This window comes from Oncorhynchus nerka, linkage group LG10 (assembly GCF_034236695.1).
Source record: "Oncorhynchus nerka isolate Pitt River linkage group LG10, Oner_Uvic_2.0, whole genome shotgun sequence".
NCBI lineage: Eukaryota > Metazoa > Chordata > Actinopteri > Salmoniformes > Salmonidae > Oncorhynchus > Oncorhynchus nerka.
In genome coordinates, this window is record NC_088405.1 from 95,259,555 (window position 1) to 95,279,601 (window position 20,047).

Genomic DNA, 20,047 nt, shown 5'->3' on the forward strand with positions numbered 1-20,047 from the left:
TAGCCCAGACAGTCAGTAGGCCCCAGGCCCCATAGCCCAGACAGTCATTAGGCCCCAGGCCCCATAGCCCAGACAGTCATTAGGCCCCAGGCCCCATAGCCCAGTCAGTCAGTAGGCCCCGTAGCCCAGACAGTCAGTAGGCCCCGTAGCCCAGACAGTCAGTAGGTAGGCCCCGTAGCCCAGACAGTCAGTAGGCCCCGTAGCCCAGACAGTCAGTAGGCCCCGTAGCCCAGACAGTCAGTAGGCCCCGTAGCCCAGACAGTCAGTAGGCCCCGTAGCCCAGACAGTCAGTAGGCCCCAGGCCCCGTAGGTACAGTCAATGCTTGTCCTATGATTTATTTCAGCAGTGGTGGCAAAGTTAGCGTGGTAGTGGGCGTAGCCAATGGCGCGGTCTACGACCAATGTTTTTAAAAGGACCTCCTCCTGGACACAGGAACAAAATGCAATTCTGATTTCCTGCAATTATACACATTTTACCATGGCTTACGTCATGTTCTTATGCGGAGTGACTTAAAAATAAAATGGGGGCATGTTGACATTTTTTAATTTTTGATTCTCCCCGACTGTCTAGTTGGTTTTCATTTAGGTGATTATACGTTCTTAAAAATATTATCTAATATTAAATATATGAGTCCAGTATATGTTCTACATACTTTATATCTGGTTTTGGTCACTTAACTTTACTCTGAAAACATTTTACCACCCCAAAAATGCAATTTTTAAAATATTTTTGTGAGTGGCTGTCCTCCACTGCTAAATGAATATAGGGGGGGGAAATGGTCAGTCAGCAGAGCGTCATGCCCACAGGGGGCACGTGCCCCCTCTGATAGGTCAGTCAGCAGGCCCCAGGGCCCATAGATCAGTCCGTAGAGCGTCATGCCCACAGGGGGCACGTGCCCCCTCTGATAGGTCAGTCAGCAGGCCCCAGGGCCCATAGGTCAGTCCGTAGAGCGTCATGCCCACAGGGGGCACGTGCCCCCTCTGATAGGTCAGTCAGCAGGCCCCAGGGCCCATAGGTCAGTCCGTAGAGCGTCATGCCCACAGGGGGCACGTGCCCCCTCAGATTTGATTTGTTTTGTTGTTGTTTCCCTGTAACACTAGTAGCCACCTAGCAATTTTATGAAGTTGGGTCTAGCTGGCCCAATTAGTTATGAGGTTTGGAACCTACCTACCAAGAATCCATTTCAAGCTATCAATCATGTTAGAGTAGCTAGCTTATGGAACATGATTTGCTGGAATGCGTGCTGGCAAGGTTAGACTTTTTTTTTTTAAATAAACAAATTATTAAATGTACTGGATAATTTTAATATTTCACTCATATTTTAGCAGAGAAGCATAGTTTCTTAAAAATAAAAACATCCGCCTGGAGGACAAAGACAGTTAAAGAGGTATGCTTAGATATGCAGAAAAAAATAAATGTTTTAATGATTTGTGGCTCTAGATTGCAGTCAGCAAAACCTCCACTGCCACAAGGACATCAGCCAGTCAGGGGAGTGAACAGTATGATTTAACACAGGGAAGGGGCCCTTAGAGGGACTCTGGGGAAAGCTTTTCCTAAACAACATTAACCCATGCTGGACTATCTACTACTTGAATGACACCAACATTTAACGTATTTATTTTTACCTTTATTTTACTAGGCAAGTCAGTTAAGAACAAATTCTTATTTTCAATGACGGCCTAAGAACAGCGGGTTAACTGCCTTGTTCAGGGGCAGAACAACAGATTTTTACCTTGTCACCTCGGGGATTCGATCTTGCAACCTTCCAGTTACTAGTCCAACGCTCTAAACTTGTCTATCCAAGATGGCGTAGCAGTAGGACGTGTGTATTTGTCTTATTCCGTGTCTTATGAAATTTCCATCCCCAACTACAACATTTTACGCCAAGATAGCACTGCCAAACGGGGTGGAGTTGCAATCTACTGCAGAGATAGCCTGCAGAGTTCTGTCCTGCTATCCAGGTCTGTGCCCCAACAGTTTGAGCTTCTACAGAAATAAGTCTCTCACTGTTGCCGCTTGTTATAGACCCCCCCCTCAGGCCCCAGCTGTGCCCTGGACACCATATGTGAATTAATTGCCCCCCATTTATCTTCAGAGTTTGTACTATTAGGTGACCTAAACTGGGATATGCTTAACACCCCAGCCACCCTACAATCTAAGCTAGATCCCTCAATCTCACACAAATTATCAAGGAACCCACCAGGTACAACCCTAAATCCGTAAACACGGGCACCCTCATAGATATCATCCTGACCAACCTGCCCTCTAAATACACCTCTGCTGTCTTCAACCAAGATCTCAGCGATCACCGCCTCATTGCCTGCATCCGTAATGAGTCAGCGGTCAAACGACCACCCCTCATCACTGTCAAAGGCTCCCGAAAACAATTCAACGAGCAGGCCTTTCTACTCGACCTGGCCCGGGTACCCTGGAAGGATATTGACCTCATTCCGTCAGTAGAGGATGCCTGGTTATTCTTTAACTTCTTTGGGTAGGGGGCAGTATTTTCACGTCCGGATGAAAAGCGTGCCCAAAGTAAACTGCCTGCTACTCAGACCCAGAAGCTAAGATATGCATATTATTAGTAGATTTGGATAGAAAACACTCTGAATCATGTCTGTGAGTATAACAGAACTTATTTGGCAGGCGAAACCGAGGACAAACGGGGGGGGGTCACTCTTTTTAATGGGTTTTCATTGGGAATCCGGATTTCTAATCAACTTTCCTGCAGTTCCTATCGCTTCCACTGGATGTCAACAGTCTTTAGAAATTGGTTGAGGTTTTTCCTTTGAGAAATGAAGAAGTAACACTGTTCAGAATGAGGCTCGAGTCTAGTGTACTCTTTGTTAGAGACGTGTGACCTGATAGCACGCTCCACTTTGTTTTCCTCCGGTATTGAACACAGTATATCCCGTCTTCAATTTGTATTATTTACGTTAAAAAATACCTAAAGTTGTATTACAAAAGTAGTTTGAAATGTTTGGACAATGCTTACAGGTAACTTTTGAGATATTTTGTAGTCACGTTGCGCAAGTTGGAACCAGTGCTTTTCTGGATCAAACGCGCCAAATAAATGGACATTTTGCATATGTATACCGACGGAATTAATCGAACAAAAGGAACATTTGTGATGTTTATGGGACATATTGGAGTGCCAACAGAAGCAGCTCAAAGGTAAGGCATTAATTATATTTTTATTTCTGCATTTTGTGTCGCGCCTGCAGGGTTGAGATATGCTTTTTTCTCTTTTTGTTTACTGGGTTGCTTTCCTCAGATAATAGCATCGTTTGCTTTTACCGTAAAGCATTTTTGTTGGATTCACAACATGTGTAGCTTTAATTTGGTATATGGAAAGTGTGATTTCATCAAAGTTGAATTTTTTTAGTAATTTATTTGAATTTGGCGCTCTACATTTTCACTGGATGTTGGCCAGGTTGGACGCTACCGTCCCACATATACCAGAGGTTAAAAGTGCTTTCCTCACCATCTTAAATAAGCCCCATTCAAAAAATGTAGAACCAGGAACAGATATAGCCCTTGGTTCACTCCAGACCTGACTGCCCTTGACCAGCACAAAAACATCCTGTGGCGTTCTGCTTTAGCGTCGAACAGCCCTGGCGATATGCAACTTTAAAGGGAAGTTAGGAACTAATATACACAGGCAGTTTGAAAAAGCTAGCTTTTGCTTACCTAACAGAAATTTGCATCCTGTAGCACAAACTTCAAAAGGTTCTGGGACACTGTAAAGTCCATGGGGAATAAGAGCACTTCCTCCCAGCTGCCCACTTCACTGAGGCTAGGAAACACTGTCACCACCGATAAATCTAGGACAATTGAAAATAAGCATTTTTCTACGGCTGGCCATGCTTTCCACCTGGCTACCCCTACCCCGGTCAACAGCTCTGCACCCCCCACAGCAACTTGCCCAAGCCTCCCCCATTTCTCCTTCACCCAAATCCAGATAGCTGAGGTTCTGAAAGAGCTGCAAAATCTGGACCCCTACAAATCAGCTGGGCTAGACAATCTGGACCCTCGCTTTCTAAAATTATCCGCCACAATTGTTGCAACCCCTATTACTACCCTGTTCAACTTCTCGTATCGTCCGAGATCCCTAAAGATTGGAAATCTGCCGCGGTCATCCCCCTCTTCAAAGGGGGAGACACTCTCGACCCAAACTGTTACAGACCTATATCTAGCCTACCCTGCCTTTCGAAAGTATTCGAAAGCCAAGTTAACAAACAGATCACCGACCATTTCGAATCCCACCGTACCTTCTCCACTATGCAACCTGGTTTCCGAGCTGGTCATGGGTGCACCTCAAGGTCCTAAACGATATCATAACCGCCATCGACAAAAGCCAATACTGTGCAGCCGTCTAAATCGACCTGGCCAAGGCTTTCGACTCTGTCAATCACTTTATTCTTAATTACCGCAATCTTATCAGCAGACTCAAGAGCCTTGGTTTCTCAAATGACTGCCTCGCGAGGTTCACCAACTACTTCTCAGACAGAGTTTAGTGTGTCAAATCGGAGGGCCTGTTATCCGGACCTCTGACAGTGTCTATGGGGGTGCCACAGGGTTCAATTCTCGGGCCGACTCTTTTCTCTGTATACACCAATGATGTCGCTCTTGCTGCTGGTGATTCTCTGATCCACCTCTATGCAGACGACACCATTCTGTATACTTCCGGCCCCTCTTTGGACACTGTGTTAACTAACCTCCAGACGAGCTTCAATGCCATACAACACTCATTCCGTGGCCTCCAACTGCTCTTAAATGCAAGTAAAACTAAATGCATGCTCTTCAACCGATCGCTGCCCACACCTGCCCGCCCGTCCAGCATCACTACTCTTTACGGTTCTGACTTAGAATATGTGGACAACTACAAATACCTAGGTGTCTGGTTAGACTGTAAACTCTCCTTCCAGACTCACATTAAGCATCTCCAATCCAAAATCTAGAATTAGCTTCCTATTTCGCAACAAAGCATCCTTCACTCATGCTGCCAAACATACCCTCGTAAAACTGAATATCCTACCGATCCTTGACTCCGGCGATGTTATTTACAAAATAGCTTCCAACACTCTACTCAGCAAATTGGATGTAGTCTATCACAGTGCCATCCGTTTTGTCACCAAAGCCCCATATACAGTTCAAGTCGGAAGTTTACATACACCTTAGCCAAATACATTTAAGCTCAGTTTCTCAATCCCTGACATTTAATTCTAGTAAAAGTTCCCTGTCTTAGGTCAGTTAGGATCCCCACTTAATTTTAAGAATGTGAAATGTCAGAATAATAGAGAGAATTATTTATTTCAGCTTTTATTTATTTCACATTCCCAGTGGGTCAGAGGTTTACAAACACTCAATTAGTATTTCGTAGCATTGCCTTTACATTGTTTAACTTGGGTCAAATGTTTTGGGTTGCCTTCCACAAGCTCCCCACGACAAGTTGGGTGAATTTTGGTCCATTCCTCCTGACAAAGCTGGTGTAACTGAGTCAGGTTTGTAGGCCAAAGCTGGTGTAACTGAGTCAGGTTTGTAGAAATCCTTGCTCGCACATGTTTTTTCAGTTCTGCCCACGCATTTTCTATCGGATTGAGGTCAGGGCTTTGTGATGGCCACTCCAATACCTTGACTATGTTGTCCTTAAGCCATTTTGCCACAACTTTGGAAGTATGCTTGGGGTCATTGTCCATTTGGAAGACACCTTTGCAACAAAGCTTTAACTTCCTGACTGATGTCTTCATGTGTTGCTTCAATATATCCACATAATTTTCCTTCCTCACGATGCCATCTATTTTGTGAAGTGCACCAGTCCCTCCTGCAGCAAAGCACCCCTACAACATGATGCTGCCACCCCCGTGCTTCACGGTTTGGATGGTGTTCTTTGGCTTGCAAGCCTCCCCCTTTTTCCTCCAAACATAATGATGGTCATTATGGCCAAACAGTTATATTTTTTGTTTCATCAGACCAGAGGACATTTCTCCAAAAAGTACCATCCTTGTCCCCATGTGCAGTTGCAAACCGTAGTCTGGCTTTTTTATGGTGGTTTTGGAGCAGTGGCTTCTTCCTTGATGGGCGGCCTTTCAGGTTATGTTGACATAGGACTCGTTTTACTGTGGATATAGATACTTTTGTACCCGTTTCATCCAGCATCTTCACAGGGTCCTTTGCTGTTGTTCTGGGATTGATTTGCACTTTTCACACCAAACTACGTTCATCTCTAGGAGACAGAACGAGTCTCCTTCCTGAGCAGTATGACGGCTGCGTGGTCCCATGGTGTTTACACTTGCGTACTATTGTTTGTACAGATGAACGTGGTACCTTCAGGCATTTGGAAATTGCTCCCAAGAATGAACCAGACTTGTGGAGGTCTACAATTTCTTTTGATTTTCCCATGATGTCAAGCAAAAAGGCACTGAGTTTGAAGGTAGGCCTTGAAATACATCCACAGGTACACCTCCAATTGACTGAAATTATATCAATTAGCCTATCAGAAGCTTCTAAAGCCATGACATCATTTTCTGGAATTTTCCAAGCTCTTTAAAGGCACCGTCAACTTAGTGTATGTAAACTTTTGACCCACTGGAATTGTGATAAAGTGAATAAGTAAACAATTGTTGGAACTATAGTTTGTTAACAAGAAATTAGTGGAGTGGTTGAAAAACGAGTTTTAATGACTTCAACTGTACTATCCACCACTGCGACCTGTATGCTCTCCTTGGCTGGCCCTCGCTTGATATTCGTCGCCAAACCCACTGTCTCCAGGTCATCTATAAGTCTTTGCTAGGTAAAGCCCCGCCTTATCTCAGCTCACTGGTGACCATAGCAGCTGGATGAGCTGCACTACCTGAGCCACTTGTGTGGGTTGTAGACTCCGTCTCATGCTACCACTAGAGTGAAAGCACTGCCAGCATTCAAAAGTGACCAAAACATCAGCCAGGAAGCATAGGAACTGAGAAGTGGTCTGTGGTCACCACCTGCAGTACCACTCCTTTATTGGGGGTGTCTTGCTAATTGCCTATACTTTCCACCTGTTGTCTATTCCATTTGCACAACAGCCTGTGAAATGTATTGTCAATCAGTGTTGCTTCCTAAGTGGACAGTTTGATTTCACAGAAGTGTCATTGACTTGGAGTTACATTGTGTTGTTTAAGTGTTCCCTTTATTTTTTTTTGAGCAGTGTATATATGTGTGTGTGTGTATGTATATATATTATAAGTGTGATTGACTTGTGATTGACATTGTGTTGTTTAAGTGTTCCCTTTATTTTTTTTGACCAGTGTATTATGCATGCATCCAAATGCCTTTGACTTCTAATTAGAATGATATACACAGTGAACACACAATAGAGAGGACACAATGACGGGACGCATTCAGTTTCACTCCTCTAGTATACTTTAGCCTCATTTGAACCAGGGGCCAGTCAGGCCTCAGGCATCACCATCTGAGCCAGGGGCTAGTCAGTCCTCATCTGAGCCAGGGGCTAGTCAGTCCTCATCTGAGCCAGGGGCTAGTCAGTCCTCATCTGAGCCAGGGGCTAGTCAGTCCTCATCTGAGCCAGGGGCTAGTCAGTCCTCATCTGAGCCAGGGGCTAGTCAGTCCTCATCTGAGCCAGGGGCTAGTCAGTCCTCATCTGAGCCAGGGGCTAGTCAGACCTCATCTGAGCCAGGGGGCAGTCAGGCCTCATCTGAGCCAGGGGGCAGTCAGGCCTCATCTGAGCCAGGGGCCAATCAGATATAGTAAAGACAGAGGGTGCCTGACAGATGTGTGTCAGCACAAATAGCACCAAGTGACTATCAAGGAGGCTTGCAGGGTGTTTTCTGCTATTGTTATACTTTGGCGGGCCGCCTAAGCTGTTTTTTCTCTCTCGGTTCGCCTAAATCCAAACGAATGAATTTCCTGGATAGAACAGTGTTTTCAGTGTAAACATCACACAACTAAAAACAGTATGTAGAATAGATAATGAACATATATATAATATATATATATAAAAAAAAATAATAATCTTTGAGAACTAACAGTCACCTAAATAAAAACTAGGAGAATTGAAAATTGCAAAAATAATTAATTTAGCAGTATATAAATTGTTATTATGTTTGAGCAAAAGAACACAGTATTAGCCATGGCAAAATGCATAGTCATATGATATTTGCTTTAAAACTGCAAAATGTTCTCTCTGCTTTGTAGAATAGCCGGAAATTGTCTTGCTAAAGCCGTCAAGTGGGGGGCCTCTAAAATGTTCTGAAATTAAGCCTCGCTGATGACCCCCCCCAGTCACACCCACCACCTAAGCCCTCTTTTGATCCAGAAAAAAACCTGGGTTGCCACCTAACATCTACCCATACGTTGAATAGCATGTGCCTGTGGCAGTGGAAAAACCAAAGTCTTACCTAGTAACAGTTGAAAGACATAAAATACAATTCCGTAGACACTGTTTGGCTGGTTCATTGCACTGTCGTTTCCGAAGATCGAGCCCAACAGTCCAAATCCTCGACCCCACCTACACACATTGAGAGGAATTGGAAGAAAGAAATGGAAATTTGTTGGTAATCGTGATGTTGATGAATTGACAAATAGATTTAATTAACCTGAAATACAAATGGCAATGTCCACCAATGGCAATGTCCACCAATGGCAATGTCCGAGAAGATCAAGCTATTATCGGGCTCGATTCTGATAAGGTGATAACTAGGTAGCCTAAATGGTGTCATTTAGAAGTTACAGCCATAAAGTTAACGGCTCTACAATACTAAGTTATACTCTTTATGGTTGTAACTTGTAAATGAGGTAGCCAAAACAGTGTCATTTACAAGTTACAACCATAAAAGTAAAAGCAGGCTTTCACTGAACCACTGTTTCCTTAGTTAGTGGAACCACTGTTTCCTTAGTTAGTGGAACCACTGTTTCCTTAGTTAGTGGAACCACTGTTTCCTTAGTTAGTGGAACCTGTTTCCTTAGTTAGTGGAACCTGTTTCCTTAGTTAGTGGAACCTGTTTCCTTAGTTAGTGGAACCTCCAGGGGCCTCAGAAGCAAGACAACCAAGTACTTTGGAAGTCCTGAGCGACGCAACAACCACTGGTCCTGATTACACGTCTCCCCTCCCTGCACCGCCTCCCCTCCCCCCCTGCACAGCCTCCCCTCCCCGCACAGCCTCCCCTCCCCGCACAGCCTCCCCTCCCTCCACTCCCCGCCTCCCCCGCACAGCCTCCCCGCACAGCCTCCCCAAAGGGTTCGGGAGAGGCGAAGGTGGAGTCATGCGTGGGCCAAAGCATGACCCGCCTAACATCGCTCCTTAACAACTGCCAGCTTAACCAGGAAGCCAGCCGCACCAACATGTCAGAGGAAACATCATTTAACTGGCGACCTGTGTCAGCCTGCAGGCACCCGACCCACCACAAGGAGTTGCTAAAGCCCCACAGGCCAAACCCTCCCCTAAACCGGGCGATGCTGGACCAATTGTGAGCCGTCCTATGGGACTCTCGGCCATGGCCGGTTGCGGCACAGCCAGGGAATGAACCCAGGTCTGTAGTAACGCATCTAGCACTGCGATTTAGTGCCTTAGACTACTGCACCACTCGGGAGACCGAAATGCACACAAATTTTACAAGATAAAACAGCAATCACTACAGCATAGACTGCACTTTTACCCAATAGCTCATCAAGAGGTCTGTAACAGCCCATGTCAACATCCCTGTAACAGTAAAACAAGAGAGATGTGACCCATGTCTTTCCTACCAGCTCCAGGGTCTCCCGAGTGGCGCAGCAGTCCAAGGCACTGCATCTCAGTGCTAGCGGCGTCACTACAGACCCTGGTTCGATTCCAGGCTGTATCACAACCGGCCGTGATTGGGAATCCCATAGGGCGGAGCACAATTGGCCCAGAGTCGTCAGGGTTTGGCCCGGTAGGCCGTCATTGTAAATAAGAATGTTCTTAAACTGACTTACAAAGAATAATACAGATATATTAATGTATGTTTATTTGGACAACCTATGGCCAGAGCGTCACCAGCTCACAGCACTTACGTTTTGTTTTTCAGTTTGTCATCATGCTTTATTGGGGTTGCCTCCGTAGGTAGACCTACACAGCCATGGAGAGGGCCAGCTGACAAGGCCCGCACAGCCATGGAGAGGGCCAGCTGACAAGGCCCGCACAGCCATGGAGAAGGCCAGCTGACAAGGCCCGCACAGCCATGGAGAGGGCCAGCTGACAAGGCCCAGCACAGCCATGGAGAGGGCCAGCTGACAAGGCACGCACAGCCATTGAGAGGGCCAGCTGACAAGGCCCGCACAGCCATGGAGAAGGCCAGCTGACAAGGCCCGCACAGCCATGGAGAGGGCCAGCTGACATGGCCCGCACAGCCATGGAGAAGGCCAGCTGACATGGCCCGCACAGCCATGGAGAGGGCCAGCTGACAAGGCCCGCACAGCCATGGAGAGGGCCAGCTGACATGGCCCGCACAGCCATGGAGAAGGCCAGCTGACATGGCCTGCACAGCCATGGAGAAGGCCAGCTGACAAGGCCCGCACAGCCATGGAGAGGGCCAGCTGACAAGGCTAGCACTGACTGTCAGGCAGTGTGGTTAGGTTGAACTTGTCTATACAGTGCATTCAGACATCATTCAGACCCCTTGACTTTTTCCACATTTTGTTACGTTACAGCCTTATTCTAAAATGGATTACATTGATGGGAAAAAACAACCTACATACATTACCCCATAATGGCAAAGCAAAAACAGGATTTTTTTTGTTGTGCAGATTTATTAAAAATAAAACTTAAATATCACATTTAGATTAGTATTCAGACCCTTTACGAAGTACTTGGTTGAAGCACACTTGGTAGCGATTACAGAGTCTTCTTGGCTATGACGCTACAAGCTTGGCAAAGCAGTATTTGGGGAGTTTCTTCCATTCTTCTCTGCAGATCCTCTCCAGCTCTGTCAGGTTGAATGGGGAGCGTCTCCCATTATTCTCTGCAGATCCTCTCCAGCTCTGTCAAGTTGGATGGAGAGCGTCGCTGCACAACTATTTTCAGGTCTCTCCAGAGATCTTCGATTGGGTTCAAGTCCAGAGTCTGGCTGGGCCACTCAAGGACATTCAGAAACTTGCCCCGAAGCCACTTGTGCATTGTCTTGGTTGTGTGCTTAGGGTCGTTGTCCTGTTGGAAGGTGAACCTTTACCCCAGTCTGTTGTCCCGAGCACCCTGGAGGAACCATCAGATCCTCCTCTCCACCCTCTCCGAGTTGGGCATCTCCGGCGCCGCCTCGCTTGGATTGCGTCCTACCTGACAGGTCGCTCCTACCAGGTGGCGTGGCGAGAATCTGTCTCCTCACCACGTGCTCTCACCACTGGTGTCCCCCAGGGCTCTGTTCTAGGCCCTCTCCTATTCTCGCTATACACCAAGTCACTTGGCTCTGTCATAACCTCACATGGTCTCTCCTATCATTGCTATGCAGACGACACACAATTAATCTTCTCCTTTCCCCCTTCTGATGACCAGGTGGCGAATCGCATCTCTGCATGTCTGGCAGACATATCAGTGTGGATGACGGATCACCACCTCAAGCTGAACCTCGGCAAGACGGAGCTGCTCTTCCTCCCGGGAAGGACTGCCCGTTCCATGATCTCGCCATCACGGTTGACAACTCCATTGTGTCCTCCTCCCAGAGCGCTAAGAACCTTGGCGTGATCCTGGACAACACCCTGTCGTTCTCAAATAACATCAAGGCGGTGGCCCGTTCCTGTAGGTTCATGCTCTACAACATCCGCAGAGTACGACCCTGCCTCACACAGGAAGCGGCGCAGGTCCTAATCCAGGCACTTGTCATCTCCCGTCTGGATTACTGCAACTCGCTGTTGGCTGGGCTCCCTGCCTGTGCCATTAAACCCCTACAACTCATCCAGAACGCCGCAGCCCGTCTGGTGTTCAACCTTCCCAAGTTCTCTCACGTCACCCCGCTCCTCCGCTCTCTCCACTGGCTTCCAGTTGAAGCTCGCATCCGCTACAAGACCATGGTGCTTGCCTACGGAGCTGTGAGGGGAACGGCACCTCAGTACCTCCAGGCTCTGATCAGGCCCTACACCCAAACAAGGGCACTGCGTTCATCCACCTCTGGCCTGCTCGCCTCCCTACCACTGAGGAAGTACAGTTCCCGCTCAGCCCAGTCAAAACTGTTCGCTGCTCTGGCCCCCCAATGGTGGAACAAACTCCCTCACGACGCCAGGACAGCGGAGTCAATCACCACCTTCCGGAGACACCTGAAACCCCACCTCTTTAAGGAATACCTAGGATAGGATAAAGTAATCCTTCTCACCCCCCTTAAAAGATTTAGATGCACTATTGTAAAGTGGCTGTTCCACTGGATGTCATAAGGTGAATGCACCAATTTGTAAGTCGCTCTGGATAAGAGCGTCTGCTAAATGACTTAAATGTAAATGTAATGTAAATGTTTTCATCAATGATCTCTGTACTTTGCTCCATTCATCTTTCCCTCCATCCTGACTAGTCTCCCAGTCCCTGCCGCTGAAAAACATCCCCACAGCATGATGCTGCCACCACCATGCTTCACCGTAGGGACGGTGCCAGGTGTCCTTCAGACGTGACGCTTCAGACGTGATTCAGGCCAAAGAGTTAATCAGACCAGAGAATCTTGTTTCTCATGGTCTGAGAGTCCTTTAGGTGCATTTTGGCAAACTACAAGCGAACTGTCATGTGCCTTTTACCGAGGAGTGGCTTATGTTTGGCCGCTCTACCATAAAGGCCTGATTGGTGGAGTGCTGAAACAGGATGCACCTGGGCTACATTTTGAGTCTCATAGCAAAGGGTCTGAATAGTTAAGTAAATAAGGTATTTCTGTTTTTTAATACATTTTTATACATCCAAAACTGTCTAAAAATCTGTTTTCTCTTTGTCATTACGGGGTAGTGTGATGTCACTATGGTGTATTGTGATGTCATTACAGGGTAGTGTGTGTAGATTGATGAGGGAAAATATGAATTGAATCCATTTTTTAGAATAAGGCTGTAACATAACAAAATGTGGGGGGAAAAAGTCCAGGGGTCTGAATACTTCTCAAATGCACTGAATACAACCATGGAGAAGGACAGCTGAAAAGACCTATACAAATCATGGAAAAGTCCAGCTGCCTGGTCTGGTGTGAACAACATGGAATATGGATACTATGCCTTTCAAATCCAATGGGAAAATGTCATGACAGTTACACTGACCAGTAAAAAGACCTCTATGACCAAACCAATGACTGCTAAAGAAGTCATTCTAATGATTTTTTCCAACAATGCTAACCAAGGTTATTGGGGCGAATATCTTTCAGTATTTATAACAGTTCTAGACTAAGCAGTTGTATGCTACATGGAAAAATGATATAGGCCTCCTTTCCTATAGGGTTCATCTATTTAGTTCACAGACGTGCCACACAGACCAAAAGCATCCAGTCTCTTTTCTCTCTCTGCTATAGAAAAAAAAAAAAAAGCTCTCCCTCGAGACAAAAATACTCTATATTTTGCCACTATAAATTAACAGGTGGGTGTTGGGTGTTATTCAATGCATCATCATGATGGCCTTTGGCAGGCAGAGTGTGGTTGAGAAACTGAAGGTCTCATCACATGTTGTTCTCATTGACTCCAGCATTATGTCTGAAAAATCTCTTCATTGTACCCCAACCCACCCCACCCACCCAGGGACCTGACATTGCCTGTCTACATTAAACACCAAAACAGGAGCACGCATGTCATATAATCATGGTAGCTACCCCAAGATCACATGGCAAGTGAACTAGCAGATGAAATCCAACAGGTCATGTGACTTCAGCTTTGTCAATATAAACATTTGCATTTACTAATCTGAGGAACAGGTTGTTCATATTGTCATTGACATATTACAGCTGACAATTCAACTCTTCTCAACGAGGGCAGAAATCGGAGGGGGAAAAGTATATTTGATATATAGTTAATGGTCCTATACAAATGTAGCCTACAGTTTCTAGTTAAATCAGTTTTAGATATTGGAAAAAAATGTGATTTTGAGGTTCTCAACCAATTTAGTTCATGCGTTACACGTTAGATTAGACAGCTGATTCACACGTTTATACAAGCTACATAAAACTGGATGGATGGTTACGCCGATCTCGTCCAGTTAGCTGGACTAGCTTAGTGACTAACCTTAGCCAATGTTAGTTTGCTGCCGGCGGTGGCGCCGTAATTCGCTAGCTAGTTGGCTAATGTATCAATCTAATGAAAGCAATACGTGTTAAGAAGTTTAAAAGAAAAAAAGGGTAATATGTGCATCCATGCAAATTAAAGAAAACACCACTTCCTGGCATCTAGCAAAAAAACAGGCAGTTAGTAGCTAGCTAGCGTTAGTTGCTGGCTGGTAGATAAGTAGCGTAGCTTTAGCAATTTGGCTCAACAACTAACGTTACACCAGCCTCTAACAGTCAAACATACCAGCCTAAGTTTGTTATCAACAGTAAGCAAGCATCAGATTGTAACTTTTGTACGTTTTTTGGGGGGGTGAAAACCATTGCATTTTTTTTAAACATAAATTGCAAAGTGTACTAAAGAAGAGGAGTATGCGGAAGAAAAAAATATATATATATATATTTGACAGTTCAGCTCGCTCAGCCGTTCCCACAATGCCACAAAACCGCCCGGTCTCATTCAGAGCACCGCTGGTGAATTCAAATTACCTGGAGGTGAAGACTTTTGAACAGCTGATAGAATTGCTCACGTCGCACATGGCCTGATAATTCGTGTCTCTAGACTTTTCCGTTTCCACGTGAAAGGCGTATAAGGACAACAATATACCCAAGACGCAAACAAGGAGCCTGGCTATTCTTTCCCATCGAGGGGTGGACACTCTCAGGACGGGCGCCGCCATCTTTCTCCGGCCTTGCTCGAGTCGTACACGCAACCGCTTACCATTGGCGACAACGAGAACTGCGACGTGGAAAAGCGTCAGAACGTGCCACACCACCAGGGTAGGGGCGTGTCACCAAAGTGTCACAGTCTCGCCACCCCTCGTCTACATTACAATGGCCTGCCAAATGCCAATACAGAAAATATGTTTGTGTAGATATAAACGTTTGCATCAAAATGTTTCCATATCCTACCTGTAACAGTCTGACTTGTATTTATCACATTGCTGGTCAGCTAGACTTATTTCTGGACTATGATAATAAAAAATAAAAAACTATACCTCTATCTAAGAGTTGAAGCTCCCTATGTCCTTGCACTCTGAGACCAATCTAATATATTACAAAAATAAATAAATAAATTCAAGGCAATCCCCTCATGCCTCTGAGCAAGAGTAGCAGCTTTAAATGTTTTTTTTTTTTTTGCCAGTGGTGTCATACTGCCTCTTAGTGTCTCAGTCGTGTACTGTTAGATAATACAGTTTGAGATCATTTCTCATGAAACATATACTGAGTTAAACATAGGAGTTTGTCTCTCTATAAATCAAATCAAAGTTTATTGCTCACGTCCACAGATTTGCAGGTGTTATGGCAGGTGCAGCGAAAAGCTTGTTACTAGCTCCAACAGTGAAGTAGAATTTTATTTAACTAGGCAAGTCAGTTAAGAACAAATTCTTATTTACAATGACGGCCCAGGAACAGTGGATTAACTGTCAGCTCAGTGATTTGATTTAGAAACATTTTGATCAACTGACCCAACACTCTTACCACTAGGCTACCTGCCATCCCAAAATGTCTTGCAAATACAATACACATGGAATGTGAAAGTGGACAGTATCATATGTTTACCGGACATGTTTAGATTGTACTCGCATTGCCCAGTTTGCAGTCTACAGCCAACAGACATATTTAATACTGTGTCGTCATGATAGATTTACAAGTCAACTGCATGTATCAGGGTAGCAGAGGTAACTCTGGGTCTTCCTTTCCGGTGGCTGTCCACATAAGAGCTAGTTTCATCATAGAGCTTGATGGTTTTTGCAACTGCACTTTAGGAAACTTTAAAAGTTCTTGACATTTTCCACATTGACTGACCTTCATGTCTTAAAGTAGTGATGGTCTGTCATTTCTCTTTGCTTATTTGAGCTGTTCTTGCCATAATATGGACTTGGTATTTTACCAAATAGGGCTATCTTCTGTATACCACCCCTACCTTGTCACAACACAACTGATTGGCTCAAAAATTATTAAGAAGGAAATAAATTCCACAAATGACCTTTTAACAAGGCACACCTGTTAATTGAAATGCATTCCAGGTGACTACCTCATGAAGCTGGTTGAGAGAATGCCAAGACTGTACAAAGCTGTGATCAAGGAAAAGGGTGGCTACTTTGAAGAATCTCAAATATAAAATATATTTTGATTTGTTTAACACTTTTTGGGTTACTACATGATTCCATATGTGTTATTTCATAGCTTTTATGTCTTCACTATTATTCTAGTTAAATAAAGATTAAATAAAATAGTAAAAATAAAGAAAACCCCTGGAATGAGTAGGTGTGTCCAAACTTTTGACTAGTACTGTATATTATCAGCATTCTTGAAGAATATAACTTTTAAATGCCTCATGAGCTTAGTTCAACTGTCACACTCCATGAGAACCCAAAATATAAGCTTGTTTTCCTCCAATGTTTGTAAACATTGTAAATGTAAACAAACACTGTATAGGCTCATAACATGGTTAAAACAATCATTTTGATATCATGGATGGTCAGTCCAGTTGCTGTCTATTAATCTGAGAGTGGTTACATTTCTCCAGGCCCATCCCTCATCTTTTTACCAAAACAGAGGCGGGGCATCCGTTTTTGTTATTGTTTAATGTCTAGATTTGTCCTTTAAACAGCTGCATATTATCAAGATATCAAAGTGTCTCCAACTAAAAGGTAAGCAATAGGCATATAGCAAATGCAGCATATGGCATTCATTTTTCACATGTAAATAACACTTTTCAGTGGTGCTCACAGCATGCCGTTCCATGAGCGCAGCATTTATTTTTCAACTCGACTCAATGAGCCCAATCAGTCGTCCATGACAACAATATCATAAACAACAGAGTAGGGCTGGCTAATAAGTCCTTCGTTTTAGGGTTTTGCTCAGGTAAAACAATATTCTTGAAGATTGGAATGACTGGAATTCTGAAAGACTTTGGTTTTTAATGTAAAGATATAATTTAATCGTAATATTATATGTAGTCGAAAGCGATGGGTTAGAGGAAGCCTACATAACCAACCCATAAAGTAAAATGTAACATCCATATTAGGCCAGCTATGTAAAGTTTAACATTGATTTATCCTGCAATAGTTGTTGTTCAATTGGAAACATACATTTGTGTCTTCTTATAATGCCTCTTAAGGGGAAAGTAATGTAAAAGTAAATGCATGTAAACGGTTTGCATTACCGAGTATGGGTAATCCAAAAGTTACATTACTGATTACAATGTGGACAAGTAACTCGTAACTGTAACAGATTACATTTAGAAAGTAACCTCCCCAAACCTGGTTGTGTGTAGTGGCTTTGCTGCCATGCAAAGAAGAAGAAAACAAGGAGAACACCGCCTTGTAAAACGAAGGGATCTTGACATGGGCCAATCAGAGTCGTCTCTTGATCATGTGACGTTAGGAATATAAACAGTGAGTGACATCATCTGTTTACTTCAAGCTTTTGCACCGCTGATAGACTTCATTCGAGTACTGTACTAGTAATATTTGCCTCTCCTAAAATTATGGCAACAGACATCGAAAGATTTGCTTTTTTCGAAGAAGCACACTACGACCAATACGATTACTACAATTTAGCCGAATATTCATGTCACGCTGGTGGAAAAGGTAGAACCAAGAGAGAAATCGGATTGAACACCAATCGCCATATCCCTGCTGGACACGAGAGAAAAATTGCTGAAAAATATCAAAACAGTGAACTCAAACGCAGGAGAACCAAAAGTTTAACATCTTGATGGACTCTGTGTCAGGTAATGTTGTAGAACTATGAAAAAGATATAGAAAATGTGATGAAAATTAAGCTATTTTAGTGCGAACAATGTTGCGCATAAACATGTCTGTTCAGTGTCTTTTTGCCTCTGCGCTGTTGTTGTACAACTGCCATTTTAAGACGGGACAAAGAACCCTGTGCATTGCATCGGGTGGAGTTTTTCACATTCTGGATCAACAGCATTTATACCCAATAGCAAATCTAACTGTTGTTCATGTTGACCTTGAAAAAATTATATTATAGTTGATTTATTTATTTTATCTCCCTTCTATACAGATCTCAAACCTAGTTGAAGATTGAACTGGAACATGGTCCAAATTTGTATTTTTGCGTTTCCTGACCCTAATGACCCAACGAAAGGAGTTGACTGGGACTGGCCTGCCAGGAAACACACCTTGGCAGTTAGTTTAGAGTGCACTCCTTTTCCACATGTTGCACCCCTGTTACTGGACCTAACGGCTCTTCAGTTACAGCAGTGTGCAAGAATAAATGGTTTTAAATGGTTGAAGACATCTCTAGCACTATTATGCTGTTATGATACTGTTTGGTTTTAACGTGTAAAAAGTACTGTGTTGTGAATAAAGAGATGACGATTTAAAAGAGGCTTGAAGTTGACCCTCATTTATCTGATCTAAATACCTCTATGAAATACATCTTGCCTATTTATTTATTTACCCAGATTTTCTGTTATTTTAGCAAGAAAAGTAGTGTGTAGTTCCAGTAGTAGTAATTAACTACTGAAAATATTACCACAATTTGAATTTAGTTCAACTAGGCATACCACAAAGCTACTGCAAAATGTAATTAAATGACTAGTTGAACTATACTGAATAAGAAATATAAAGGAAACAATTTCAACAATTTTACTGAGTTACAGTTCATATTAGGAAATCAGTCAATTGAAATAAATAAATTAGGCCCTAATCTATGGATTTCACTACTGGGCAGGGGCACTGCCTTGGGTGGGCCTGGGAGGGCATAAGCCCACCCACTGGGGAGCCAGGGCCAGCCAATCAGAATGAGTTTTTCCCCTCAAAAGGGCTTTACAACAGACATAAATACTCCTGAGCTTTCTAGGTGGCTGGTATCAGACAATTTCGCAGGTGAAGAAGCTGGATGTGGAGGTCCTGGATACACGTGGTCTGTGTTTGTGAGGCAGGTTGGACGTACTGCCAAATTCTCTAAAACGATGTTGGAGACAGCTTACGGTGGAGAAATGAACATTAAATTATCTGGCAACTGCTCTGGTGGACATTCCTGTAGTCAGCATGCCAATTCCACGCTCCCTCAAAACTTGAGACATCTGTGGCATTGTGTTGTGTCACAAAACTGCACATGTTAGAGTGGCCTTTATTGTCCCCAGCACAAGGTCTCAGTATATGCCACACCTGTCAGGTGGATGGATTATCTTGGCAAAGGAGAAATGCTCACTAACAGGGATGTAAAATAAGAAAAATAAGCTTTTTGTGCATATGGAACATTTCTGGGATCTTTTATTTCAGCTCATGAAACATGGGACCAACCCTTTACATGTTGCGTTTTATATTTATGTTCAGTGTACATGTAGTACTGTAGTTCACTACTCCCCATCACTGACAATTTTGCTATGAATCCCAAATGTCACCTCCAGTCACCTCACTCTCCATCTCCTCTCTCAGCCTCTTCACTTTCTCTATCTGTCTTTCCACTTCTTTCTCATTCATTTATCTTCATCAGTAAGACTTTTTTTCCTCTCTTAAGTCGTGCTCACTTCTTGCCAGTGCAACTGTCCTTGTGGCAGTTGGCCTAGTGTAACAGTATAGCTTCCGTCCCTCTCCTCGCCCCTAACCTGGGCTCGAACCAGGGACCCTCTGCACACATCGACAACAACCACCCTTGAAGCATCGTTACCCATCGCTCCACAAGGCCGTTAAATGTGGAAGACATATGCCAAGTCTAGGTTCAAAATGCTTCTCAACAGCTTCTAGCCATAATACTCCTGAACAGCTAATCAAATGGCTACCCAGACTATTTGCATTGTCCCCCTCCCCCCTCTCTCTTTTACACTGCTGCTACTCTCTGTTTA

General features: G+C 44.1%; 1 protein-coding gene across 1 annotated transcript in view; it reads right to left on the reverse strand.

Moving 5' to 3' along the window:
• The window catches only part of LOC115136237 (vitamin K epoxide reductase complex subunit 1-like protein 1), a 25,117-nt gene extending 10,144 nt beyond the window's left edge, over nucleotides 1–14,973 (reverse strand). The window contains exons 1-2 of the mRNA XM_029671817.2: nucleotides 14,710–14,973; nucleotides 8,398–8,507 (exon numbers count right to left, since the gene is read on the reverse strand). Of these exons, the coding sequence (XP_029527677.1) occupies nucleotides 8,398–8,507; nucleotides 14,710–14,900 (301 nt within the window). The 5' untranslated portion in view covers nucleotides 14,901–14,973. The remainder of the gene's footprint in view (nucleotides 1–8,397; nucleotides 8,508–14,709) is intronic.
• Nucleotides 14,974–20,047: the final 5,074 nt, after the last annotated feature.